Here is a 27,600-nt window from a genome sequence, read left to right as displayed (position 1 = left end):
ACACAGGTAGAAAATCAAAACACTAAATGTAAAACAGCTGTTTGTGACGAGTGATAGTTAAGCCATAATATTATAAAGAAGATGCAAATTGATAAAGGTCATTTTAAAATAAAATCAGTTTTTGGTTTTATTTTTCGGTTTTCTTTTATTACAATTTATGTGAGAAAACAACTAGTCAAGTAACTAATTAGTCATTTGACAGAAAATTAATCAACTATTTTGACAATTGATTAATCAACTCAGTCATTTATTAATCAAAAGTGCCACATATTTTCCACCTCCAACTTTTATTTTATTGTAAATAGAATAAATAGACAAAACAATCAATCTGAAAATATATTATATTATATATATTGTGATAATATATTTAATTATGGCCTGAAAATAATTGTCATCATTCTTTTTTTTTTTCATTTTCTCTTCAAGTGAAATTTCCCGCCCACAGTGGGACTTGTTCACCTGTGTCTGTCTGTTGTCCAGGTAGTGCTGAATGTTGAGTGTGTGCTCTGAGGGGAACATGATGTTGCCGTTCTCCTGGTTCATGGCTGATGTGCCCGCCACAGGCTCACAGCGCCGCCACTGGAAGCAGCAGGAACCCTGCAGAGTCTGCTCCATGGACGTGTCCGCCTCTCTCAGGCCGGAGGACCCAGAGAGAGCCAGCATGTCGCCCCCTGCTGGACTGGAAGAAAAGTGCTGGTCGAACATGCAGCTGCTGTGAGTAGCTGCCTGGCCACATGCCAGCCCCCCCTGCTGAGTGTGGTTCAGTCTGGTGACACTCCTTGGCCAAAGGCCAGTGTGTGGGAATGTTTGGCTTTCTGAAGTTTGGCTATGACACGCTGGCATCGGCTCATGTCCGTTCTGCATGATGCCAGCGTGAGGCAGCTTCTGTTGCTGGCTCTGCGGCCACTGCTGAAGCTGGTGGTTGTGTGTTTCCATAGGGGAGCTTCCCTGCAGACAAGCTGTGGCAAAGGGAATGGGAATATTAGGAGTAGTAGAGGAACTTAAGTCATTACAAGGAATCAGCGGTGGCAAAATGTCCATTACGCCAGGTGTTAGATTGTTTGGTTGTTTAACAGAGCTCTGCAGCAGCTGTCCGTTTGCTGCCATTGCAGGAGCTTGCAAGTTGTTTTGAGGACACAGCAGACGTTGGCTGGACTGCGTCTGTCCAGAAATCCCCTGAGGGCAGCCCAAGTGGCTGATGGGAACCTGCCCACAGGACTGAAAAGGGGCTAAGGGATCATCAGCCGAGGCGCCGGGGAGAGCGAGCTCCGGGAGCTCTATCGAAGGACTGAAAATGTCCTGGAGCTGCAGCTGCTGAAGAGGGGGCAGGTTGGTGTCAGCAGGAGCAATTAGGGGACCTTGGTGGGAGAGTTTCTGGGTGCTACTGAATATCTGAGACTCTAATAAGCCCTGCCCTGTATCCTGCTGGTGGGCATAGACTCCATTCATGGGAGAGAAAGTCTGATCGGGGCTCGGTGTTGGAAACAACTGCGGCTCACAGAGCTGAGTGGCTGAGAAGTGGGCAGCCTGAGTGAAGGGGTCGTGCTGGTTATTGTTGCCAGCTGTGAGGCAGGAGGGGGGGCTGGAGTTCAGACAGTCCTGTCCCTTCTCCTTGAACAAAACCGTATCAATGTAATCAAATATGTCATTTGTGAGGATGCCGTCCAGCTCAGACCTGACACTGTTCTGGTGATCCTCCTCCTGACTTACTCTCCTGAGAGCGTTTTCCCACTCGATCAGCTCCGCGTCGTCCATCTCCAGATTCTGCAGCGCTGCACTGAAGTCGCCATTTTGAGCCATTTTCTCAAAGTTGTCAATCACGGCCATCACCGACTGCTTGGCCTCGTCTTTCATCACAGCAGGGTCGCCTGTGGTGACCAGAGCTCCATTTTCCTGCCACGTGTCACTGGCAATGCTGACCAGGGCCCGGGTGTCCATGAACACCTGATCCACAGGTAAGGGCGGGTCCACTGTCTGGGTGTAGGCTGTTTCATCCTGCCTCAGGAAGCAGTCCAGCAAAGAGCGGGGGGTCTCATCCTTGTTCACGTCATTGTTGCTATACATTTTGTTGAACTGAAGCTGTGTGACGTCCATGTTGGGGCCGGTGTTGTAGAGGACGCCCTCTCCTGTGGTGAAGTTGAAGGGAACCTGCAGCCTCCTCTGGCGCAGATGGTCCTCACCCTCCGTGTTGCTGAAAGAGACCAAATAAGTACGTTACCTTACACGTGTTTTTTCATCTATCTTCTAATTTCAGCAGCTCACACACACTTTCCGACGGAGACGTTAAAAAAAAACACTCACACTAAAACTTTCTGATACGCGATGATAAAATCAGGTCGTCCTCCTTTGTAGATCAGCTTGGCGTTGGCCTTCACCCACACCCAGCCACTGGACTTACTCAGGAGCCTGAAGACAGTCATCCCGCTCTCTCCTGTTTTAATCACTGTGATAAACACAACACACACAACAACACGTTACCCCGGTTTTAGCTCCACTGCAGTGGCTCCAAGTATCTTTCAGAATAGATTTTAAGGTCCTTTTACTTGTTTTTAAAGCTTTGGTTTGGGACAGGCCTACATTTAGGTTCTCTGTTGTTTTATAATCCTTCACTTAGATCTTCTACTGCCAGGCTTTTAAATACACACTCATTTTACACACAAGAAAATAGGCAGTGCAGCTTTTTTAAAACTATGGAATATCAGCTGTGAGAGATACTCACACTCTACTATTCTTACTGGTTTCTGTTTTTATTTTCATTCACATATTTTATCATCTACTGTCTTTCTATTGTCTGATTTCATTGTGCTTCTATTCGCCCTTATTTTATTGTACTAATTATTATTATTATTATTATTATTATTATTATCAACTGGCCTTTCTATTTACAATAGAAAGGTAGATGCACACACTTTTGTTTTTTTTACCTCCTGCATCAAACAAACAATGTTAATGTGTTTTTGCATCTCCCACAAACAGCAAATAACATTAATATTTAAAGTGGAAGTCATGTTGAAATTGCCAACATACTGCGGATGTGGTTGTCGGCGCAGTACATCATATCAGCTGCGTGGATGAACTGGTAGCCGGAGCCTTTCATACACAGTTCAGTCTCTGAGTAGCCCAGAACGATCTTCCCCCTGGAGAGAGAGAGAGAGAAAAAAAACCTTAAAGTTTATGCAGCTGGAATAAGAAATAAATAACAAGCAAAATATGCCAATAGTCAAGCTGGAAGATGGTGTTTTGAAATGGAGCATAACAAAGTCAGAAAGGGAGAATCTGTTGTACCTGCTATCGATGGCCGTGGGTGTGAAGTCCAGCTTGTGCTTGGTTTGAAAGAGGAGCATTTTCGCTCTGATCTCCACAATCGACGGAGGCTGAACAGGCATAGCGATGGTGAACAGTGCCAGCTGAGGTTTGTTACATGTCCTGTTGTCCCTCAAAACACTCTGGCCGTGGAGGTACTTCAGTCGCCCCTGGAATTTCAGAGCCTGGTTCAGGGAAGAAAAAAATCAAAAATCAAAGGGGGAGACTGTGAAAGATGTAACATGGCAAAAACATTGTTTTAGTTTGTTGAATTGGCCCCCAGTATTTAATAGGAGCTGCATCAGATGTTGTTGGATCAGATGTCATTATTGGCTGTTTTTGACAGTTTAATGTAAAGTATTGTATTAACCAGGAAGCCAGAGGAGTTGTCCAGGAGGCAGCGGAAGCGACACACGAAGCCCCTCTCCAGGAAGGAAGAGTTCTCTGGGGGGAGCTGCTCCGGACTGTACATCACTGTGTTACCACAACTCTGCAGGACTGAGAACACAGAGATAAAAACATGTTTAAAACATGAATAAAAAAAAAAAATAAAAAAAAAGCTTTATTTTCCCATTCATAAGCACCAACATCATACGCACCGTCTCCATCCAGGTCAACAGACGGGGGGTTTAGAGCAAAGTGGAGCTGCTGTCTGAACATGGTTCGGTCGTCAGTATGGATGAGCTCAAACACGCTCTGGTGAACCACATCTGACTGTGGGCAGAGGAGGGAACACAACACTTTATCAACAATTCAATAACCTGTGGACATGAGGTGTGTACCACTTCAGGCTGCACTAAACCTGGCTAAGCCACGAGTGTTTAGAAACATACTGAACACATGAAACGACTCAGTGCTCAGTATTGGTTTATAAGGAGTTTGATCATGTTGTGAAAACCTGTGGGTGACAAAATGACTATGTGGAAAAATGCACATGCTTCCATATTCTGCGTGGTTTGATGAAAATGAGAATTATGTGAATCATGAGCTATCGCCCTCACAGACACACCAGCGCTCCCCACCTCCTCTTATCACTCCTCTGTTGATTGTCACCGACATGAATTCAAAGGAGGAAAATACCAACTGTTAACAGCCACATTTCAAGTCTAAGAGGGATGAAATATTTGACATTAACAAAAAAGAATTTTGAATCTAACATTAAAGTGCTTGAAGAATGCCAGCAGCTCACCTGATGGAAGCCCAGGTAGTCCTTGATCGTGGGAGAGGTATAAAACACCAATCCCTCCGACGTGACCACCATCACAAACCCGTTCAGCGCCTGCACAGGAAAACAGAGAGTCAGACAGCACACACACACACACACAGGTTCCTTCAAGTAGCTTTAAAGTGCATGCACATATAGTGCACACATGCATGCACAGCAGTTATCAAGACACAAATACCCCCAAAATATCTCGTCTTATCTGACAAATACGTTGTTATGGGATATGAGTGCTAGCAGGCGAGCAGTGAAAGGTTAAACTGATTTTATTCTGGATTTTATTTCCACATGCATCAAATAGTCATTAGTGTTTGCTGCTGTCAGAGGACACTGTTTATCAGAGTTTACAGTAAACAGGGTCCTCTGGTGGCAAGGTCGGCTCTGAATATGTTTCCACTAACACAAAGTGAAGGGAAAAATTGAGAGAAAATAAACAACATAGACCAACTGATTACTGCAGATCAGCCACAATCCTCAGAGGAATAAAAGCCATAAATCTGACTCGCACAAGATGTTTGTATAATCCACTTTTCACCAGTTTTTAATAGTCAAATATTCAGTAGATATGGATAAGTATAAACACAAATTAGGTCTCATTCTGTCAAAATTAAATATTATAAATAAAAGCCATTTCTCAGTTTGTGCTTTGTAAATCCTGCTGTCTGCTTATAATCCACAATAACGTCAACAGCTGCTTCTCACAGGTCCTTTTGTATAATCACCTCCTGTTGTGATTATTTTGCAAAGCAAAGTGTGAAAAGTACATGACAGGTGATCGTCAATAAACAAGGTTTTGTTAAAAGTCACAAAAGCATGGCCGGGGCTTTTGGCAACAGGCACCAAGGTGAGCAGCGTCACCTGTCACAACTTCCTCCTGGATGGATAGACCTGGATTAGCTCGACACAACACTACCAGCGTGCAAATAAACAAAGCCTGACTAGGTATTTATGCACCTGCTAGCCTCAGGCTGCTCAGTAATCAATCAGGCCATGAGACTGTGTCCTCAGCCAGCAGCAGAAAGATTCAGTCAGACTGTTTAAAGGTGTAATTACAATATTTTTTAGAGTGCCTGGCTTTAATTTATCATTATGACAGCTGGCGGTTTCACAGGTGCTGCTGGTTGGAGTTAGAAATAAATCCAAAACACCTACAGGTAAGACTTGCTGCTTGCTGTAAAACCAAAGTCCTAAACTTGGTGTGACAGTGTACAGAGGCGTTAGAGGCAATAAATACTAAATGTTTAAATGTACAAATGTGATGCTTTAAGATGCATTTACAGCTGGTAACTCATTCCTGTCTGGTACCTGGAGCAGCAGGTCCCCTTCAGAGAAGCCCGCCGTGTCCACATTGTTCCCGTTGTGTCCGTTCAGTCCAGGAAACGTCAGACTGCTGCCGCTGTTCTTCGTGGTCGCTGCGCACAAGGTGAGAAAACAGAGAGGGGGAATCAGCAGAGGTAGCATTAACATTAACATGAAAGAGGTTTTCAGAATTTGAAGCGAGGACATAAATAATATCCCTCAGCTACATCGACTTTGTGTGACTGACAGGGATGTAAGAGGGATTTAAAGTGATGAAAGGCCTCGGTGCTTCACGTCAGACCCCTTGCGGATGTTAAAAGGAATATTCAGAATCATTTTTTTTTTTTTTTAAGAAACAGAAGTGACTGAGATCTGGGAACTGAGTCACAATTGTACTGCATGAGAAACTGATTGTGCAAAAAATCCACATTTTAACCACATTTTCTGAAAGACTGCAAACACACACAACTACGGTAAGTACAGCAGGTCAAAGTTGAACCATTACTTAGCTCTACAAAACCTAACTGACACTTAGAGCTGGCAGCTTGGATTGTCAATTGAACGCTCACCTTCACTTTCACTTAGTTTTAATAATTTGGTTTGTAATATATAGTTAAACTGTCAGACTGCTTCTCCTGCTGATTTACTTCACTCTCTAATGGTAGACCTCGTCTCCTGACCTTGAATTATCTGTCGGATGTTTAATAACCAAGTGGAGTAATAGTCAAAGCTTCAACAATAACAGTTCTTCCCTGAGTGATGTCCTTTGTTGGGCATTGGTGAGTCCTGTGTTGTTTCACTGACGGCATTAAATTGTCTTTTTCAAAGTCATTTTTATTTTCCAGAAATTTTCAAAAAGGCCAGTTCACAAACCCGCACTTTAGTCCAGCAGCCTTTATTATAATAATAAATTCCTCCTGATGAAATGATCTGAAATGCTATTGTTCGATGGTTATTATTCCACTCATGTTGAATCAGGGGATGAGCAGGTCACTACAGTTAATTTCAACAACTCTATTAAAAACTCGCAGTTCCAAAAGTGACTCCCTGTGAATTTCAATATTATCTCCTCCTCAATATTATCTGAACGTCTTTTCTTAGGCCGGCCTCTTATCAATCATCACTGACGCTAACGAAGTTCAGAGCCATAACCACATGCAGGCAGTACTAAGATATAAATAATGTCTGACATGTGTCATTGTTGCTATTCCACTGAAATTAAGTATATATATATTTGCATTATTTAAGTCATAAACTACTGCAGCAAAGTTATGGAAGATCTTACCCTGATCTCTAAACTGTGACTGATTACAGTGCATTCAGAAAGTATTCAGACCCCCTTCACTTCTTTCACATTTTGTCATGTAGGCAGCCTCATGATAAAGTTGTTTAAATCTATTGTTTCGCTCATCAATTTACACTCAACACTCATTCTGCAAATTCCCTGAAAAGGAAAAACTGAAATATCATCTTTCAGGTATTGAGTGTAGATTGATGAAGGAAAAATGAATTTAAATGACTTTAGCATGAGGTCTGAATACTTTCTGAATGGGAAATCTACAATGGGTCCTTTATATAGTCAACCTGGCAAAATGTCAAATAACATACACTTTGAGAGTAAACTACATTCAGCCTTTATTAAGTCCTCTGAAGAATTAAACAATTGGGTCACGTTGGAAATGTAATTGTATAAGTTACTATAACATACTCCTATCCTGTGACTTAAAGAACCTGATGTAACAGGACACCACTCGCATTCATGTGATTTGCCGAGTGTCAGACACATGGCAGCCAGAGAACAAAGACGGATTAGACAACCATTTCCAGGTAAGGGATTACGAGAGACTTGGCAACGTCTCTGCTGTTTTTTTTTATATTAGGGAGATGTGTGAGTGTGATAAACAGATAACCAAAGCTCAAGTGTGGGCAGACGTTTCCCCACTTAATCAAAAGACAGTCTGCACCAAGTACAATGGTTATTGTTCCTACATTTGCATCACCTCACACCCACCGTGTCATGTCACGTTTAGAGATCTTCTCAAATTCTGAAGAGTTGTATTGTGAAACATGAGAATCAATTTTCGTATTTATGGTTGAAATGGTCGAACACGTCTGTGCTGCCATTCACGATCCCGAACGTGATGCAAAAATATGCAAATAAAAGTAGAAGTTGGTGAAGATAACCCTGCAGCAGCAGCTCATGCACTTCGTTCCATTCTGAAACTGGTTATCATGAACAAGTCAAGATTTATCCTGAATTCTTATACATGCTTGTATGACGATTAAATCCTGTGAAGGACAAAAAAAATAACAGAAGTATACATAACTAAATAAATGAATGTAGAAATAAATAATTAAACACATAAATAAATGCAGAATAAATATATTTTGGTAATGTAGTAGCAAGCTAAAGCTCCTGTGTTTCAGTCAAGTCAAGGCAGAAGTAGTAGATCCATCTGATCGATCACACCACTATAACCGATCAGGCTTTAGACTGAGGTGGCACCGCCTACCTAATTAACACACGGACACATAAATAAATAAATGTAGCATCTTTCGTTACCAAAATGTATTTATTTTGCATTTATTTATCTATTTAATTATTTATTTCTGCACATTTATCTATTTATTTATACTTGTGTTGTTTTTTGTCGTTCATAAGCTGAATGACTGAATGACTTTGCTCAGGTGTGATACCTTTTGCTATGCAGACTGCATTCTCACATCCCTGTGTCCTTTTGTGGATCTATAAATAATCTGGATGTGAGATCATGAGTGCGCAGCAGAATAAGCAAAGCCAGCTCTCTGGCTTGGTCGAGCTTCAATTGTTGGTGCCCGGCCAGAAGGCAGGTTTTCTCATTGCTGGAAAACTGATCTGGCAGCCTGCATATCCGCACACACATAACACATACACAGAAAAAACACACACAAACACACTCGGTCCTCTTGCATCGGTCCCTGGGGGGTTTTTTGTAAGCAATAGCCGACAAGAGTGCTTCCCTTATCTGGACGGCCACTACAGGAAAATCCCAGGATATGGCCTCTCCCACCCCGTCAGTCCAGTCCTGTCACGCAACTTCTTTAAGGAGGGAAGGGGCCCCTGAACGCTCCCCTCTAACACGGATACATGGGCCGTCCCCACCCCTCAGCTAGAACTCACACAGCGTTTACATAAACACCCTGACCTGCACAATCACACATCCACCACACACAAAGCTGCAGGCCTTTGACTTCTATCAGCATATAGTGTGTGTTACATGTGCAGCCCAGCAACACTGTCATCAGAAACTATCAGACAAAAATGAATCGATATTAGTTTCTCCCCTTTTTTAAACTCATGTTGGTCTTGAGTCATAGCAGGTAAAAAAAAACAACCAGGAAGTGCAGGAAACGGATCAGTATTAATATAGAAAACAGAATCGCAGCCCTGAAGCAGATCACTAAGAACTGGCTGAATCCCTCATGTCCATCAGTTCAAAGATGCAAGGTAAACTGTACATCTAAGAACTGGAAAGAATAACTTATAGTAGGAAATGAAGAGACAAAGTATAAAAGTTGTTGGTTTAAGTGGATGAGATAAGAGGCCATTCATTAACTTAGGAAATTACTTAAAAACAAAAGAGGTAGATTTTGGGAAAACCAGTGCACACATATTTCCAGTTATCTTCAGTTAAACTACGTTATCTTAAAGGTCCCATATGGTCTAAAAGTAGATGTCCATGTGTAGTGTGATTATAGATCAGGACTAGCTTCTATATTAATACTGTGAAAGTATCAAAGCCTCAGTCCACAGAGAAATGCACACAGCCTGTATTCAGAGACTGAGCCTTAAAACCAGCCGTCAGGACTTCTGGAACTTTGTGATGTCACAACAAAGCAGTCACCACTGTCAGCCAAGACCAAACCCCGCCCACCCAGACCCACCATCCAACCCTGCAGGATTTGGTTTCTCTGAGTGTTTACCTGAAATCTGCTACAATTTTATTTGATCACTTGGAAAACAGTCAGCCAATCAGAAGAGGGAGTCAGAGCCTCCTCTCTTCTGATTGGCTCACCGACCTGTTGTTGCTAGAGCTCCAGAGAGAAGCCTGAGAGAGGAGATGTAAAACTACAGAGACAGTTTCTGATTCTTAAAACCTTCTTATGGATCAACACTTCAAATAAAACACAGGAAAAGTGTTAAATACGGGACCTTTAATATATAATAAAATAATAATCTATATCTATAAGGGAGAGTAACTATATCCATGAGCAGGTATGAATCTATGTATATAGGTTACCTACAAATATCTGTGTGCATCCATGTGTATATGTTTAGCTGAATATGTAATTACTCTTTTTGTTCCTTCCAACCTTCCTGGTTGTACTAACTTATGAATTAAGTGCAATAAAAGTAAGGAAAAAATTTTATTTAATTAAATAAATGGATATGCACACACATAGTTGATTCTTCCTGCTTCAGCCAAATATACCAACAACTGTAGACCATGCTGCTAAATCCAAATCCAGATAATCCAACACATCCCTCATGTATTTCTTTTTCTCTACTCAGCATTTGCGTGAGTAAGTGGGCCTCTTTGTGGCCGTCTGCTTGTTTTCACTCTACTTTACTTCCCCAGAACTCCTCGCGCCGCGTTCCTCCTCCTCCCCGTCTTTTTCCATCGCTAACAGCATTAACAGTTTATTGCACTGTGCTGTGCGGAGCTCCTCGTGTGCAGTTAACGGTTCTCCACGCCGCTGCAGGAGAGGGATGTTTAATGATACTTGTCCAGAGCTTGACCAGAGGCTGGAGAGACATTCCTGGGAGTTTGTGGGAGGCAGCGAGGGAGGAAAACCACAGATTCCCACTAACATCAAACACAGACGCTGCCTTCACAGAGCAGGAAGGGGGGTGTTGTTCATATGTGATCAAAATATTGTAGCAAAATAATTTTACCAAGACTGCTGTACCGACATGATTTAATGGCCTCTGTGTTTCCTCAGGCCAGGAAACACTTATATTGACACTGAAGTCAGATGTTTTGAGCTGTTCTGGTGGTGTTGGGGCAGATTTATAATGGGAGTTTATGTTTGATTGATGCACCGCCATCTAACACTAGATGGATGATTGCATTCACTGTACCTGAAATAGTTGACTTTACATTATTTCCTTCACCTCCTGATAGAGAGGGATCATCAAGGAGAGAAGGTTTCCCGTGGTAATGTATCTGCTGGATCACAAAATGCACATTTGTCTGGTACTAGTCTTTGTTCATCAGGATCGACACTGACACGCTGCTTACTCTGGAAATATGTAGAACAACTACTAGAAACCCAAGCTGACACCTCACTTTCTGTGGCCACGACCTAGCACACATATCTACTCTGTAGTTTCATGTTTGCACAGGTGCAGACTCATTCCGTGGTCATGTTATATTGGTTTAGGGTTGTATTATTGCAAAAAATTAGCTGTATACATTGACATATTTACATATAGTTTATTAATGATTTCAGAAAAATGTCAGTTTCCTCTTCATACTCAGGACTTAAATGTGGACATAAACGCTGTTCACAAGTTTGAAACTGGTCAGAGTTACACCTCAGAGACTCCATCAGCCTGGAAAAGAAGCATCAGTCCACTCTTGTTCACCTGCCAGCTCTCAATATATTCACTGTATGATTAATTATTTTATATTTTTGCTTGTAAATAAACTACAAAGTGATAAAAAATACGTTTCATCTATTCTGGAAAATAGAAATCAACATGGGGGGATGGGAGGTTCTGGCATATACGAGGCTGCTCTATGGTGGAGCTGCCCTCAGGTTAAGTTTTACATGAGTCATCTGATATGATATGGAAATACCTTTCTATCAGTCTGTGACGGGATATCACTGTCTAACAGATACAGTTTTCTTCTTCATTTACTTATACCTTGTTAGTCTCACTGTGTGGTGACAGCTAACTTTTGCTGCAATGTTCCCAAACTATCCAACAATGCTCGTTAAAATCCAAGATGGTGGTATTTGCAAAACAATCTATGCACCCGTAGATAGATGACAAACGAGAGAATGTCGCACTGTTGGTTTAAACAGTCATCATACCATATTTAGCATTATGCATGCTTATGCAAAACATTTTACAGCCAACAGCTCCTTCCAAAACTTTCAAATTGTTTTTCAAGTCACGGTGTAATCTGACACCAAGAGAGGCTCCGTTTCAGCATCAAACTATGGCTTCCTGTTTCAGACAACAGGCCATTATAGGATTGGTGAAACACAGAGAGTGCTTTTGATGCAAGATTCACTTCAGGCAAACATCCCCGTCACTCAGGGGATGAGGCAGCCTTTAAAGGATTTGACGTCTTTTCATCATGGGGGTAATTAAGAGAAATCCAAGAAAAACGATAAAAACAATGATGGGCTGGAGTTTTTCTACCTGTAATCTAACCTGACTTTTCAGGTAAACAAGTCAGAGTAAAATAAAGTTTGAAGCACTGAATATTGAGGAAAAAAAGCACAGACATAGCTGGCTAAAGTCATATATTCTGGGCAGCATTTAAAATGGTTGGATGGTGTTAGAACCAAAACAAAAAAAAAACCAAAAACCTGGAACTGAACTAAAAAAAATGCAAATATTGAAAACCTGTATGTTGAATTAAAATAACCTCTGTAAACAGTTTCTACTTTAAAGTATCAGCATACACACTGAAACTAAGGAGAGTAAAAGGAAATGCTGTCACGGGTTGGATGCCTGCCACATTCAGAGAGAGAGTATAAAGCATGCCAGCAATGCATAGGGGAATATTATCTTGATTTGAAAACATTTAGTTCCAGTAGATCCTGTACAGAGATCTCTGTTCTCACGCAGATGTGCAGGAAAGGGCAGCGCTCGCAGCAAGCAGCAGCCAATGAGCTGGGTCACTCGGTGCATAGGTTCATCCTCCCATCAGTCTTTTGATTAATGTCCCCGTTTACTTTCCATGACTTTAGGGTAATGAAACGGGCTTAAATTTTTTTTTTTTTTTTTTTTGTGGTGATCAGACAAAAGTGTCATGAAAGCATTTCAAGGAAAAGAAAGAAAAGAGCAGCTTTGGAGGGAAAACAGGTTTGCAGAAGCAGCCCGAGGCTTGTTATGGATACGGGGGTACTGCTAATCTGCTAATAAGGATGATAGCAGAGCTAATTGTGGGATTTCAAAGGGAGTTAGGAAGTACAATTTAAAATTACATGTTTTCGTACAGATTCTCTTTATAATCACAACACATATAGTTTCATTGGTACCATTGGTATTTTCTTCTTTGACTGACTGTCATCACGTCGTGTTTAGTACGGTGGCCCTGAGAGCTCAACGTTCTCTGAATTTGCATTGTGTTTTCTTAAGTTGCAGTGCATTGAGCTCTCAGGTTCACTGTAGTTTAGGGCCCCAAAAACACAGGTTTGAAAAGGTTTGTGTATTGTAGCAAAAAAAAAAAAAAAAAAAGACCTTGATGATGGCAAATCAAAATAAACAGATTATACGCTATTCAAGACACGTCGTCTGTTTTTGTGGTGGTGGTGGAGTCTGGGGGCATCTGTTTTATCAGCACTCTGAGCTATTTTTGGCAGTCCGGGCTCCTTTTTATCTGCTTGAAAAGTAATGCCATCAATTTTGGTCTGGGCACACACACAGAGGGGGAAAAAAAACAACAACAAAAGCAAAAAAATAAGGCAAAATTCAGGTTGATGTTTAAGGCATGCCTCACGTATCACGTCGCTGAAGACGTGATTCTTATCAGTCTCCAGGCGGTCAGTCAAAGTTCTCCGAAGGCGACAGTCTGAACCAGAAATACCGACTTCACCTCCTACACGTTTGTCTAACTTTAGCCTCGGCAAATCAGATAGCGTGTGCTTGGATGCTGTAGCTGCTGGTAGATGGAAACGATTATAAATGCTTAAAGTCTGGAAATATATGCAAATTATAATCAACACAGCCAGTTTACTGTCCTGAATAACAATCACAGTTTATATTTTCAAATTCCTTCCAAACTCTGACAGATTTTAACCATCATCCTTAAATAAATGTAATAATACATCTTCTGTGTTTCTGATCCCCACAACCAAACTCTGAGTGGGACGACAGCTGATTTTGGTTCGGCTCATAAACAAACAACAGCATTTTTTGGAAGACTCTAAATGTCACAGAAAGCCTTGGTGGGCGAGCTCGGCTCTGGCCAACGGGGGAACAAGAAGAAGAAGAAGAAGAAGAAGAAGGAAAAAAAAAAAGGGTTTGGGTATGAAGGGAGATGTAGTGCTGTGGTTTAACGCTGGAGAAACTAAGAACAAACCTTCCAGAGAATGGAAATTGGAAAAAAAAAAATGAAAACATGATTAAATCTGTCTCCCAGCGGTCGCTCGCATTCTCACGATATACTGAAAGGCGAGTCGTGAATCAAGAGCCAACAGGCAGCTGCTGTCACCACAGTAAGATGTCCTCCTCTCACACAGTATGACACTGACTTGACAGGTGAATTATGCTGAGGTTTTAAGGGTATGTTCAAATTAAAAAGAAAAAAAAAATCCTCATAATGAACCCACCAGGATTCAATAATAAACAAAACTGGGCTTCCCTGCACTGATCCTAAAATGTTTTTCTTACCTCTTTATTCCTCCTGTTACACTTGTGTCATGTACATGGGTTTGTGTGTACACGGTTCAGACACTCAAATACCAAATTATATTGAATTACAGCACATAATATGGTGTTACCACATCAACTGTGATTGCTAACAGGCCCTGGATGTTTTCAATGAGCTTGGAAAGCCAGTCCACATTTTTCTCAAATTTCTAACAGCGTCACACAAATATGTCAGCAGCAGTGATCCACAAGCCTTTCAAAATATCCTGCGATGCCTCATAAAGTCACGCTATGAGGCGAACACCCCAGCTGACCCCAGCGAGATCAGCCATTTTTTCAAGGCCACCGTGAATAGCTTGTTTCGCTATCAGGTCTGTAAATCTCACTTGCATCCCCCCCCCCCCCCCCCCCCCCCCCCCCAACACTGCTTATGTTTATTCTTTTCTCTAAAGCCTTTTCTTTTACCTAACGGTTTATGAGATCTTTATCTTAAATCCTAGGCACGTCCCCACTTGAACACCCATCCCAGGCTTATGTTTTGACTGGGATAACCCCCGAGAGTCAACCTTGGTGATCTCGTTTAGATAGACAGCAAAGGCTCTGTGTTTTGGGAATCCAAAATGTTTCATCTTATCCAACTTGATATAATTAAAATCAGGGCTGAGTTTAAATGATTTAACTCGACAGAGTTTCATACAGAGTGGAACTTAAGAGCTTATTAATACTGCACAGCTGTTGAAATGCAGTTCTATGTTTTCAACTTTAAGCTATTGCTCTCCAGTGTATAGATGTCTTTAAACACATCAGAACTGTGCATCTATGTAACAAGCCCCCACTGCTGCCTTTATTCATAAGGGCTGCACCATTAGACTAAAGTAGTCCTTACGTCAGAGCCAGAGCAGAGTCCGTATGTCCTCCTCCCTTCACCTACATTTCTTTAACATGTGAATGTGTTTGATTCAAAATAAAAAGGGAAGTTTCCACCCACTGTTTAACATGTACATCAAAATCTATGTCATGTGACACACATCTGTATCTGGCCATCTCTAGCAATCATACGAATGCAACATGAGATGCCTGCTGACATGGGTCTCTATACTGAGCAGTTCTAGAGGTTTGTCCACAAAATGTAATTTGAGCTTTCATCCATTATTTGCACTGCAGCCTTAAAGGGGCTATTTGTGGGGAGTGGGTGGTGGCGATTGTACCTTGACTTTGTCTTTATAACACAAGAGGTTGTAATACATCCTCTGAGCAGCGCTACATCTTCAGGGCAGATTGGAGGCTGCAGTGAGTCGCAAGAGTTAACATTGGTGTTGCTTTCCACCTCTGGAGACAGCTCTTGGAAATGAAGTTTGATGCTGAACTCACAACACTTCTTCTAAACTGGTAAGTAAACAGCTGTTCATGCTAGTGTTAGCTATGTAGCAATAGCAAAACTTAGAAATAGCTCCTTTAATCATTCTCCACCGATACATGGACGACTCAAGTGCTGAAAAACAAAGATGTACTTATGGAACATAAAATGAGGATCCTCAGTTAGTCATAAGCTTATGGACACATGACTAATGACCTTTGTGTTTGATGAAGCATGGTCAGTAACTTGTGTCAGACTTGTACTCTGTGAACCACAGGAGCACTACAGTAAACACTGCTCCTGTGACTTTATTATCTCATAAAGGTCATATGGATTAATGTGTAATTTGAAGGAACTCTGATCCAGTGTCTGCGAATTCAACGCCTTGGTTGGAATAAAGAGAGAGTAGCCTGACTTACTAAAGGTGAGTGAAATTAGGATAAACAAAACCCTGAGATACGCGATCGTGCAATCCGATATCCCGCCTAATAACGAACAACACACTTATTTTGGCTCCCAAACAGCCGAGTCACGAGTACAGACCAGATCCTGTTCAGCAGGGCTTTTATAAACACTCAGTGCCAGTGCTGACAGGTCGAGGGTGACAGGCTGTGTTTGCTGCCCGTAAAAGCATTTGTGGACTTTCTGCTTTAATCCACACCCTAATGCCACTTTCATACAGGGGACAGGCATTTAACCTGCGTTGGAGCTATTCTTGTGGGACGACTATCGCGGGTTAATCTCTGATCACTACTGTTAGCAGAGACTCCAGTCTGCAGCGTTAGCTACAATTTACTGCTCAACCACAGAATTATGCACAATTACATTACATAATTACCGGTTACGTTTCCTTTCTCTTGTTCATCCACACGTGCAATCTTTCCCTTTTTTTCTCTCCTGTTCTCTTTCATTCTTTCTTTCATATTTCTTTCTTTCTTTCTTTCTTTCTTTCTTTCTTTCTTTCTTTCTTTCTTTCTTTCTTTCTTCAAAGAGTCGAGGTTTAAAATGACTTTTAAACATTATTATCACTTAATTAATTTTCCATCCCCTAACGAGGAACCCTGGTCACCGCAGCCAGTGCCAGACAGTGTCTGACCCATTTTTGTCTCAGTTCAGGGGGAGGGACAAGAAGAAGAGTGTTGACCCAGATGTGACCCACATCACCGTGTTACTCTGAGCAGGACATGAGTAATCAGAGGCAACCTTCACATACACATCAATCATAATGTGATTAAAGCTGTAGTCCAGTGATTGAGTATTACATTTCCATAAGGTTAGGGGGATGACAAGAGATAGATTAAAGACAGAGGGGTAGAAATTAAAGCAGCAGCGGTTGAGGTATCCTGACTATTTAATGGCCAGTGTGGCTCAGGCGTCATAAAACACTTAGCTCCTACTTTTCTCATCGTGTTACCCATGGCAACATTTCCCTGACAGCATCTTTGTAGCTCAAATGTTCTGCTAAAGCCGAGAATTGACAAACTCATAAGCCACAGAAACCATGATAGTCTCACTTCATGTGTAAAGGCAGTAGGTAAGCAATGCAAGGTGCAGCCCATATTCTTGATATGTTAATGTGAGTGTGCTGCTAAGTGCAGTAAGCACAATGTGCCGACGTGTTAGTGTCATTAAAGGCCCTGTGAAGCTCTGATTATCAGTTTTAACACGGCGATGCAATATATGTAGGAAGCAAAACCAAAGATATTCTGTTGGAGACATGCATCAAATTTATCTCGTCCATTGTTTTCATATTGTTGAATGGTCTCTTGACCACAACAAACTTCCTGTTCTTCCAGCTAACAGCCTGCTAACAGCTACTGATTGCGTGCTTTGTCTTTCTCTCGGAAACCAATGAATATCTTGAAGTGGATGGGGCGTCTTCAGCCAATAACTAATGTACTCTGCTCCCAAGCACTGAAACATAAATATTATTAAAAGGATCTTAAACATCTAAAAAGAAGAAAAATAAAAATTACAGACCCTGAAATTGTCCGTGACTGTCTAAAGAGAATGACTAAACTTCAAAAAAATCCAGATTTCAGTGTATTTCCAGAGAACTTTCCAAATGAGATCAATGCTCTACAAAGAGCAAATGCCACTGCAGTTGTTAGCGTTCCCCACAGCTTTAATGTTTATTTGTGGTCAAAACTCCAAAATCTGACACAAGACTCAGTTAGCTGGAAACCGGCACTGCATTCACAAGCAAAACTGATTAGGGATGTCATTTTTTCCAAAACAACTGCACATGAATCCACCATTATCGCAGCAGACTTTTGAATCAGTGCACACATTCAACAAGAATTTCAGGTTTTCTATGTAAAGACCAACAAAATTATTTCGGGTGGGCTGCCTGATTTTAGAAACAGGGGCAGTTGACTCAGTGCTGCAGAGAAAAGTAGTTTCATTTCACTTTTCTGTGGATGTTTATTTTGGCAACGGGACTTTGGTGCAGGGATGTTCTTTGCTAGACCTTTGACTGGAGTGCTGTGGGTCAAAGTTGGGACAGAGGGAAAAGAAAGGAAGTTACTGTAAATGAAGATAGCGGTATCATGTGATTGGTGAGGGACACAAATTTCATGTAATCCCAGATCCTGTTGTTTGTATGTCTGAAGAGGATGACAGCTTTCTCCTCTGCTGAACTTCTTTTTGTAGTATGTAGTTTAAACACTAAAACTGTGTATGCATGAAGCCAGGAAATTTGCACAAACAAATTATACATGCACGAGATTAGGAATGCCATCTCACCTCACCCTCTTTGCATAGGTTGTCTGTTTGCATGAGCTGCAGCATAGCTCTTTTAACAGTACAGGTTCAAATGTGAGAAATGGCATGTGCATAGTTTTAGCGTGTATGTATCATTTGTACATCTGGCCCCAGGTGTTTGACATGTCTCCACTGATATTTCACATGTGCTGTCTATCTATTTATACAGTAGAGGCAAACCAGGCAGAACCTGCCGTGCATGGATAACTAGTTTTTATGATTTAAAGCAATTTATTTTAATTTATGACATATCACACACCTGTAATGTAGCTTTCAAAAGACTAGAGTTGCATAAACTGACAAACTTGTTCTCTCTTGATAAAACACATGTTGTCTATGAATCAAGCTGTAGAAATCAAAACATTTGACTTATGCTCCCTGGAATCCATGAGCTGCCTGTTACGAACCAATGCAAACCGATTTAAAACAGGTAATCGAAGCCGAGGGGAAAGTTCATCACAAGTTAGAAATGTCACGTTGTAAACACAGGTGTGCAAAGTTTATGGAAAGGACTATCTGAAATGATTACACGATGGCGCAACTCCAGCACTTCGGCCTATCTTGTCTGCAGAGCAACAAAAAAAAAAAGGGTGTGAGAACAAGCAGCGCTGGAATGTCACAACTCCTCTGACTGCACGTAACACGTCCATTCACACTGAAAGCAAGTTGGCAAGTGAGAGAATCACAGTCTGCAGCTATAAACTGATTTATTGATTTATGTTTTCCTTTCACTGCATTCATAATTTCACTGGGTTAACACAGCTAGTTATGTAAAAACTTCCGTTGTAATAACAATACATGTTATTGTGTTATTAGGTGGCACTGAATACATTATAGAAGGATAACTGCCTTAGTGTAGTAGCACCCTCTTAGACAAACATATCGTAATGGAAAATCAATAATAAAGATGTCTAATCCTGATGATTTCATGGTGTTGGAACGCTTTACTTCACTTTATTTCTTGGGGGAAAAATTCTTTGATTAAAAAAAAGCTAGCATAGTAGTAAACCAAAGCCCATACAAATTATAACTCGTCAAAGCAACTTCATTTATATTCTGCTGGTTAGTAAGATAGTCACTAATCGATGTGCGATTCACATGGATTTGTATAAGTACCACAAAGGTTGAACAATGCAGCGACAATGTACCAAAAAGCAACAGAGACCAGACACATAAATTTTAACGTCAGTGACGCCAAGAGGCACTAAAGCAACTTACTCAGCAGCTCGTCTGCCAACACCTCAGCTAGTCTGTTTCACTCAAAAGAAAACTATCATTTGCAGGTGGTGGAGATGTTATGTGCGTGACTCACACATATAATGGACTCACGCACATGACTCATCAGATTTCCAAAGACAAACCAGGGTGCCTGCAAGTCTAATTATCTTAAAGTAAAGACTTGGATCTTAAAAAAAACATTTCATTACACACACACATGTATATGTATATATATATGTTTTGTGACTATTGTAGGTGCTGCTCGGTGAGAGGGTGGAGTAAGGTTGCGAGCACTGAGGATGTGTTGTTTCCTAAAACCAGATTCCTGCATGCTTCTCATTCCTGCCTCAGCTGTCAAAGGTACTGCCAGTTTATTTGCATGTGCTGCTCTCAATTCACTTTCAGCTCCAGCAGTGTTAAGTGGTGGTCTGACTCTGGTAACTCTCTCTAACCTTGTTTTTGCAGGTTATGACTCCACTGTCTGTGAAGACTTTGCAACAATGTGCAAGCCTTAAAATGAAATTTTGTGCCAATGGAACAAAATGTTTCCTAGGAATTTAAATAACATGCAATTATTCTGAAGCAGCAGTTACCGTGTGTCAATCTAGACAGCGGTGTCAGGTTCATATAGTGCAATGTTGAGTGTCAGAGCTGCAGAACGCTTATTAGGATTTGATTCCCCAGGTCCATGTCCTGTCTCATTTGCACGGACAGTGTTTGACATTTTAGAAAATCCTAGGTAAGACATATTCCTCACCTTTGAAGTAGCTCTTGACCCTCAGGTATCCCACACTGAGGCGAAGGACTGACAGCTTGTCCAGACGAGAGCGGACATCCTCGGAAAAGGGCAGGAGATCCGTCAGGCGGTCCAGCTCCCCGTTCAGCCGATCCCGGTGTCGCTTTGAAGGGTTTGATTTAACAACTTCATTGCCTTCAGAGACTTTCTTTCTGTGGGGCCAAAATGGAAAAAAAACATAGCTGGTTATTGAAGTGTTAAATATGCTGATTGAAAAAGCCTGTCATTAAGAGTGTGTGGACCAACACTGAGTGAGTTCAGGCCTGGATAACCGGCGCTGCCAGGCCATGGCATCTGTTGTGGGGTGCAGTGTGACATATGCCAATTAAACATGAGCCATATTAACTATTAGCAATGCTGCAAACAGCTTCAGACCTACTCAGAGAAACAACAGGCTGTCATAAAAGTTACTAATAAATACTGCAGTTCCTCTGAGTCAACATCAGCTCCATTGTTAAGCGTGTTAAATACAGGAGTGCTGTAGCTGCTGAATGCCAACACAATAATCATTATTTTCATTTAGCTTGAAACAAATCAGTATCAGTCCGCTTGGCTCTCTATAAAAGAACAAGTAGAAACTCCCCAGTCCAGCAACAGAAAGTAGAACCATGCTTTCCCAGATGATACTGAACTGTGCTGCATAAACAAGTTCTCATGGGACTGACTTTTTATTTCTATTTTTTTTTAACATTTTTATGCCAGGGCCGTCTGAATGCTGTACAAAGCTGGAAGTACCACACTGGGAAATGAACCCCAAGTGTTTGTGGTGGTGGACAGAAACTGGCTCTACATAAAAAATAAAAATAAAAATAAAAAAATCAGGAAAAGCAACACTGACAGTGAGAGAGAAAACATCTTCTTGGCATATTTACCTTATTTTTTAGCCATTTTCTCTTCTTGGTTTGGCACAATATTTATTCCATAACACATACAAAGTTGTCCAGTTAAAGTTAGGTATGAGCCAATATTCAATAATTTAGATTATTATTATTATTTCCCACCATATGTAATGTTTCCATAATATCGATTTTTTTTTGCCCTGCTAACGAGTCTGACCCTGACTTTACTGCTTGGCTTACTGTGCATGGGATAAATAAAACTTTGAACTGCTATTTAGTGGCAGCATCACTTCTTACCATACATTATAAAATGTAATAATATATAATTATATCATTAAAAATTCAGCCTCCTGAGAAAATATAGTATATCATGATATTTGGGCCGGACAGTTGCCCAAGCCTAGTGATAGTAATGAAGATAAACTCCTGGTAAGTTACGTTGCTTCAGCTAATGTTAGCTCACAGACAGACAGCATGAGCTACTTAACATCCCTGAATCCTTAAGGTCTCAATTAGGAGCTATTAAGGTTAATAAGTGTAAATCAATTATGTTAGTTGCCTAACTTTTTAACTGGGAGATTCTCACATTCAGGTTGGACTCAACAACTACCTACCTATAGCAGCTGTTAACTACCAATCTGAAAGTAAAGTAATACCATGCCCGAGACTGTTTATCTTAAGTGAGATGAACCAGTCTGTTTGGTCTTATTGAAGGAAAAAAAAAGAAGCCAGTCCACTCTCTATTTTTTTCAAACACGAAAACAAGACAAAGTGGTGTTTCTCTCTCAAGGAAACAATTTCCAGTCCAGAGTAAATAGTGCAGACAGCAGCACGCAAAATATACAAAATTACCACAACTCATTCCATTGGCTATTTATGTAGTTTGTCAAGATGGAATCCAGTGTTTTACCGTGACAGCGGCTTTATTTGCTCCGCTTGACTTTCTCTTGACCACCCATGCTGAAAGCACAGAGCACAAACTCACGAGGCTCGCTGGAGATACATGTCATTACTCACAAATCAGACACACATGTTACACCGGGAGTGAAACCAAGTGTCAGGGAAAGGGAGCAAATTGGGACGGCACACGACACCGCTGCTGTCGTTCCTCTGCCACACACCTGCTGAGGAAAACTCAGAGCGGCTCACAGCTTTAAGACCCCAACAGGCCTACGGTACATTCAGCGGTAAAGAACCTTTTCGGAGCGTTGAGAACCCACCCACATGAAAATATATGTCAGCTCATTCCTGTCAGGAACAAATAGATAAGTCTCAAGAGTATAAGTATCTTATTATGACAGTAAACCAAAGGTGTGGCAGTATAGAGATACAGATACATGCTAACCCTCAGATTTATGACTTAACTCAAAATGAACTAATGTAATTTCCATCATAACTAACTTGATGATGTATTTGTTTACTTAGTTTGCCTGCTCCCTCAGGCACATGAGCATCCTCTCTTTCTCTTCTCCCTTTCTCCTTCCTGCCCCCCCCCAGGTATTTCTGCCGCCCGGCCTGGGCCTGGTTCTGCTCGAGGTTTCTGCCTCTTAAAAGGAAATTTTCCTAACCCCTGTTGGGAATTGCTGGATCTCTTTAATCAATATTATAAATAGTAACGTCTAGTCCTCTATAGGAAAAGCGCCCTGCAGATAACTTGACTTGAGCAGGAATCATCTTACAAGTTTAGTCTAGTTCTAGTAAAGTGCTTTCATCCCCTAATTGTTGGGAATCGGTTCTTGGATGAATCTAAATTCTCTCTTGCAGGATTGGGCATCTCTATCACCAAGCCAGCCTCCCTGATGTACAGCTGTGAAGTTGCATTGTGCAGGAGGAGTGTGGAGTCTGATGAGGTTATGTGACCCAATTTGATAGATGAGGTATTGATAAGCAATGTTCCCCTTGATGTTGCCAAATCGCTCTGTCAAGAACATATCTTTAAGTACTAACAAAAGCTTGCACAGTGAAAAATAGCTTTGATTTTTATTAAATATGAATTATTAAGGTTAATTAACTTAATTGGTAACTGCTGTTGTTATTTCAGATCAGATCAAACATGGCTACCATGCAAACCCTGAGCATGAGACTGACAGTGAACTTCAGTCACTGATAGTTTTTTTAATGTTCAGCATACAGCTGTTTAAACTGGCTGAGACCCAGCTTACTCTCCAAATGTTTAGGAGGAGGAACGTCTCAGTGGTCTATATTAGTCTGGCCAATTCTAATCACATTAAATCACTTGGTTTCAGCCCTAAAATGCATCAGAGTATGCTTAACATCAACAGCTATTCCAGGTCAGCTACTGCTGTAGCATATCTGCAGTTTCAGGCTTCAAGCTCTCTACCGTTGCCTAAATTTTTCTCTTTACCGAAACTTCGGTTAATGACAGGCTATTAAATTTCCTCCTCTGCCACTGAATAGTCTGCAGGGAATAGAGCCTAAACTCAATTGCTGGCCACAGACCCGAGCCGTACCTTCTCAGAAATGAAGCAGGACTGATCTCACTCTCGAGAAATGCCTCGCGGAGACAAAAGCCAGCATTCAGAACCATTTTTTCCACCTTGATTTGCTATGGATCACGGGGTTGAGCAGCAGACATCAGGGCATTCATTGTAGAAAAGGTTTACCTCATTCATTGATTTCTATTGGGATTCCTTATCTCAACAGTGAAGGGGGGGGTGGGGGGAGTGGGTGGGTTCAATCTAAGACATGAACCCAAACACCTCTGCCCCAGATATAAGGCCGCCCATGTTGCAACCAAGTCTACTGACACACATTTGTCTGCTTAAAGAAGATGAAGTGTCCGCCACATCCAGAGGGATGACTCATCGGCTCACAAGTATGAAAAGTGTGCTTTTTATACGCATGTTTGACTGCAGACAAACAAAGACTGCAACTTTGGAAGTGAGTTTACAAAAGCAGCCTCTGGCCTAGAGAGAGCTTTCCAGACAGAGAGCTCATACAAAAACATGTGTTGTACATAAATGTACAAGAACAAAGAACATGATTGAGTTACAACAAGAGCAGTTCAATCCTACGGAGCTGAGTGGCAGCAATTATTGTTGAACATTCAAAGAGTTTTGCAGTCGCACAAACGTAAAGATTTCTGACTTAATGCTGATGCCGGGAGGGAAAAAAAAATCACTCAGAAAGTGGTACAAATGCTGCTCAGTAGCAAAGCACAAAACAAAATTAAAAAGCATCATGAACACATAGGAAAGGGCATCGAGGGCAGATTCAATCTGAGGCATCGCCAACAAATGGTTGAATTTGCTATCTCCAGAGGAGTTTCAGAGACATGAAAGTGGGGTATTTGGCTCTGTTCTGGAGAAACTGCGGACTATCTGGAGACACAGTGGAGAATTGGATGCAGGAGTTTCTATGAGAAGACATTTTTCATTTTTTGGGCAGAGGGAGGAGGTGTCTTATAGGAGTCCACTGAAAGTACCATCCTCCAGGAAGGAGCAAATCAAAAACTTTTTCAGAGGCAGTCAGGTTTGTGCCAAAAGTTTTTTTAAAAGCTCTAGGGCTGGAGTTTGTTTGGGCTGAAACTTCTGGCGTGTGTAGTCCTCTAGGAAGCAGCCTCTTCAGCTGTCTAAGAGGTGAGGGAGGGAAGCAGTGGTTGCTTCTATCTTATTATCACACATGCAAAGCGTTTTATAACTTTTAGAGATAGTGCTTCACTGTACTGAGATATATTTTACATCATATTCATTTAGCAGGAACTTGGACAAGAATATGTGTTTATGTTTTACCCTGCTCCACCATATACGACATAATGATATATGAGACTAATTAAAAACCATTACAGTTTTCAAATTTTAATGAGATAATAACATAATAAGAAAACGAGTTTTACTTGAGGTTAGGGCTATTAAAGTTACATTAGATCAATATTCCATTCAACACACATCATTTAGATGTTATTTCAAACTCTGTCTTTGATGGTAATTCTTCCAGTAAGAGTGTTAGACATGATAAAAAAGTGTTTAACTCTTCTTTGAAAATAAAACAAAGGGCAAAGAACAAAGGGTAACTGCGTAGGTGTTCACCAGGAGTGTTTTGGCGTTGTGCCACACCTCTTATCAGCATGTCTGCCTGCCTGTGGGTTTGTGTGTGTGTGTGTGTGTGTGTGTGTGTGTTTCTCACAATCCCTTTAGATTACTGTGCAAAACAATATTTCCTTTGCTGAAGCATATTATCCCTATTATCCTATTAAGGATACCATTGCTTGCTAAAATAAATGGCCACATTATAAAGTGTATAACCTATAATCAACTTATGATCCACAGTGTTAGGTACACATTCACACACATTACCACTTAGCACTCTAGAGGGCTTTTAATGAGCCCTTTACAGTATAATTAACCCATATTTTCAAGATGACTATTTTTCACAGCAACATGTAGCTGCAGTTAAAAAGTAATAATGTACAGGGGTAAGAAATGATGCAGCAGGTTCCAAATGAATTTACTCTGGTGTTACTGTTTATTCAACAGTGCTGCACTGCAAGTACAACAGCAATGTGTGAAAAGCAATGCAATAAATCACTGTCACTTCTTGCTGTTTGGTTGTCAAACTGAAGGACTACAGTAGCATTATAAATGTGGGCTTGTCATGAGAGGATGGTCGCCAATTTGGAACTTGTGAGTTCGCATTTTTGGACGTTAAGTAAATGATTGAGTGTTTAAGTGGTTAAATGCATGAGAACAATGTTGCTTGCAAACTGACTAAAAAAAGGTTTGCTGTGAGACTGCTGGGAGACTTGTTCTCATTTGCAAAGTGGTGCATAGAAAACATTAAATAGGTACTTTTAATAACATAGTTGAATTCATGGCAAAGCACACTGGCAGCACACACAGAAGGAATCTGGGTAATAAAACAGAGAATTTGGATGGCCAGATCTGCCGTGGAATGCCCTTGTTGAGTGACCACAGCTTTTTACAGTCAGCCTCAGTGGTGCCTTTGTGCAGCTGAGCCCAGCTGGGCCGTCCAGGAAACCTCAGTCCTCAGTGCTCAGTCCCACATCTTCAGAAACAGACGTCTGCATACAGGCCACTTCTTTATTTTGGGATTTACACTGGGAACAGCCTATTCACACTTACTACACTCTGATTTTAAATCATTGTAAAATAGAACTGCTACTCATTTTAAAAAGGCGTTATTACCACTTTGTGTTTACAATTACTTTTGTAAACAAACTTTTACTTGAGTTAAGTTTGTTGTCTAGTGCTAATTAGTGTCAGTCAATTTAAAAGTAATGGTTGGACCCCGTCCTGTGTTATGAATTGTGATGGGGGGCAATTAGAGGTTTAATTAGAGATTACCAGAAGCTATGTGCTCAAGTGTCCCACTTACTGTATGTATGAAACTTTGGGTCACTCACAAATGTCCAATACTCACTCTTCTTGCTCTATTTTGGTCTCCACCAACTCCTAAGAAAAACATCTGGAGCCAATTGCACAAAAAGACCTTAAGTTAAGATTTCCCTTAAAGTCTGAGTTTTAGTTTCTTTAAAATAAAAACAGTTGCACAAACACCCTAAAGTTTTTTCCTTGAGGTTTCCTTAAAATGTTCACTGAAGTATTTAAGGTTTTCTCCTTATCTTAGTCTTAAACTTAACTTAAAGTCGGTTAAATTGTTGCACAAAAGACCTTAGCGACCAAAGTTCACCATGGTGAAGTTCCTGTCCAAACAACGGGAGGATGAGATAGTGGAGAGCTTCTTTAATGTTACTCCTTTCCCAAAAGCGACAACAGGTATCACAAATGCTAATGACAGCAAATTAGCAGTCTCCATGGAAACAGTAGAATTTTACCAGCTGTAAAATATCTTTCATTGCTGTAAATAACTTAACAACACCCTTAAGTAACTATCTCAGCTAAGGAGAAATTAAACCTTAAGTGTCATACTTCTGTAGAAAACCTAAGGTGTTTTATGCAACTGGCCCCTGGCCTTTTAGCTACTAAATGGTCCAGTGTCTGTCTATTGTTTGGGGCTGGGCCAGTAGTGTACAATGGGTTTATCGGAGCTTTTGTTGCTGAAAAAAAAAAAAAGCTGTTAATGAGGCTGATGATGGCGGAAAAAACAAAACAATGACGTGAAAAACACTAAAACAATTCATGAAGCTGAAGGCGATAACAGAAACAAGTGATAATCCTCTGTGGGTTTGTCACTACAAGCAACTCTTTTCTCATCACACAGTCATGTGAT

General features: G+C 41.0%; 1 protein-coding gene across 3 annotated transcripts in view; it reads right to left on the bottom strand.

The window, feature by feature from the left end:
• LOC111218088 (aryl hydrocarbon receptor-like) overlaps positions 1-27,600 on the bottom strand; it is a 32,590-nt gene that overhangs the window by 3,246 nt on the left and 1,744 nt on the right. For 2 of the 3 annotated variants that reach the window (XM_022740181.1, XM_022740182.1), the window contains exons 2-10: positions 20,513-20,712; positions 5,831-5,937; positions 4,493-4,582; positions 3,903-4,017; positions 3,674-3,801; positions 3,286-3,488; positions 3,028-3,137; positions 2,302-2,443; positions 460-2,191 (exon numbers count right to left, since the gene is read on the bottom strand). In XM_022740181.1, coding sequence (XP_022595902.1) covers positions 460-2,191; positions 2,302-2,443; positions 3,028-3,137; positions 3,286-3,488; positions 3,674-3,801; positions 3,903-4,017; positions 4,493-4,582; positions 5,831-5,937; positions 20,513-20,712 — 2,827 coding nt within the window. The remainder of the gene's footprint in view (positions 1-459; positions 2,192-2,301; positions 2,444-3,027; positions 3,138-3,285; positions 3,489-3,673; positions 3,802-3,902; positions 4,018-4,492; positions 4,583-5,830; positions 5,938-20,512; positions 20,713-27,600) is intronic. The other variant, XM_022740183.1, reaches the window with a different exon arrangement.

The sequence above is a fragment of the Seriola dumerili genome, unplaced genomic scaffold, assembly GCF_002260705.1.
Source record: "Seriola dumerili isolate Sdu_G_001 unplaced genomic scaffold, Sdu_1.0 BDQW01000052.1, whole genome shotgun sequence".
Taxonomy (NCBI): domain Eukaryota; kingdom Metazoa; phylum Chordata; class Actinopteri; order Carangiformes; family Carangidae; genus Seriola; species Seriola dumerili.
Note: the sequence above shows the minus strand (reverse complement) of the source record. Positions and strands in the feature narration are given on the sequence as shown.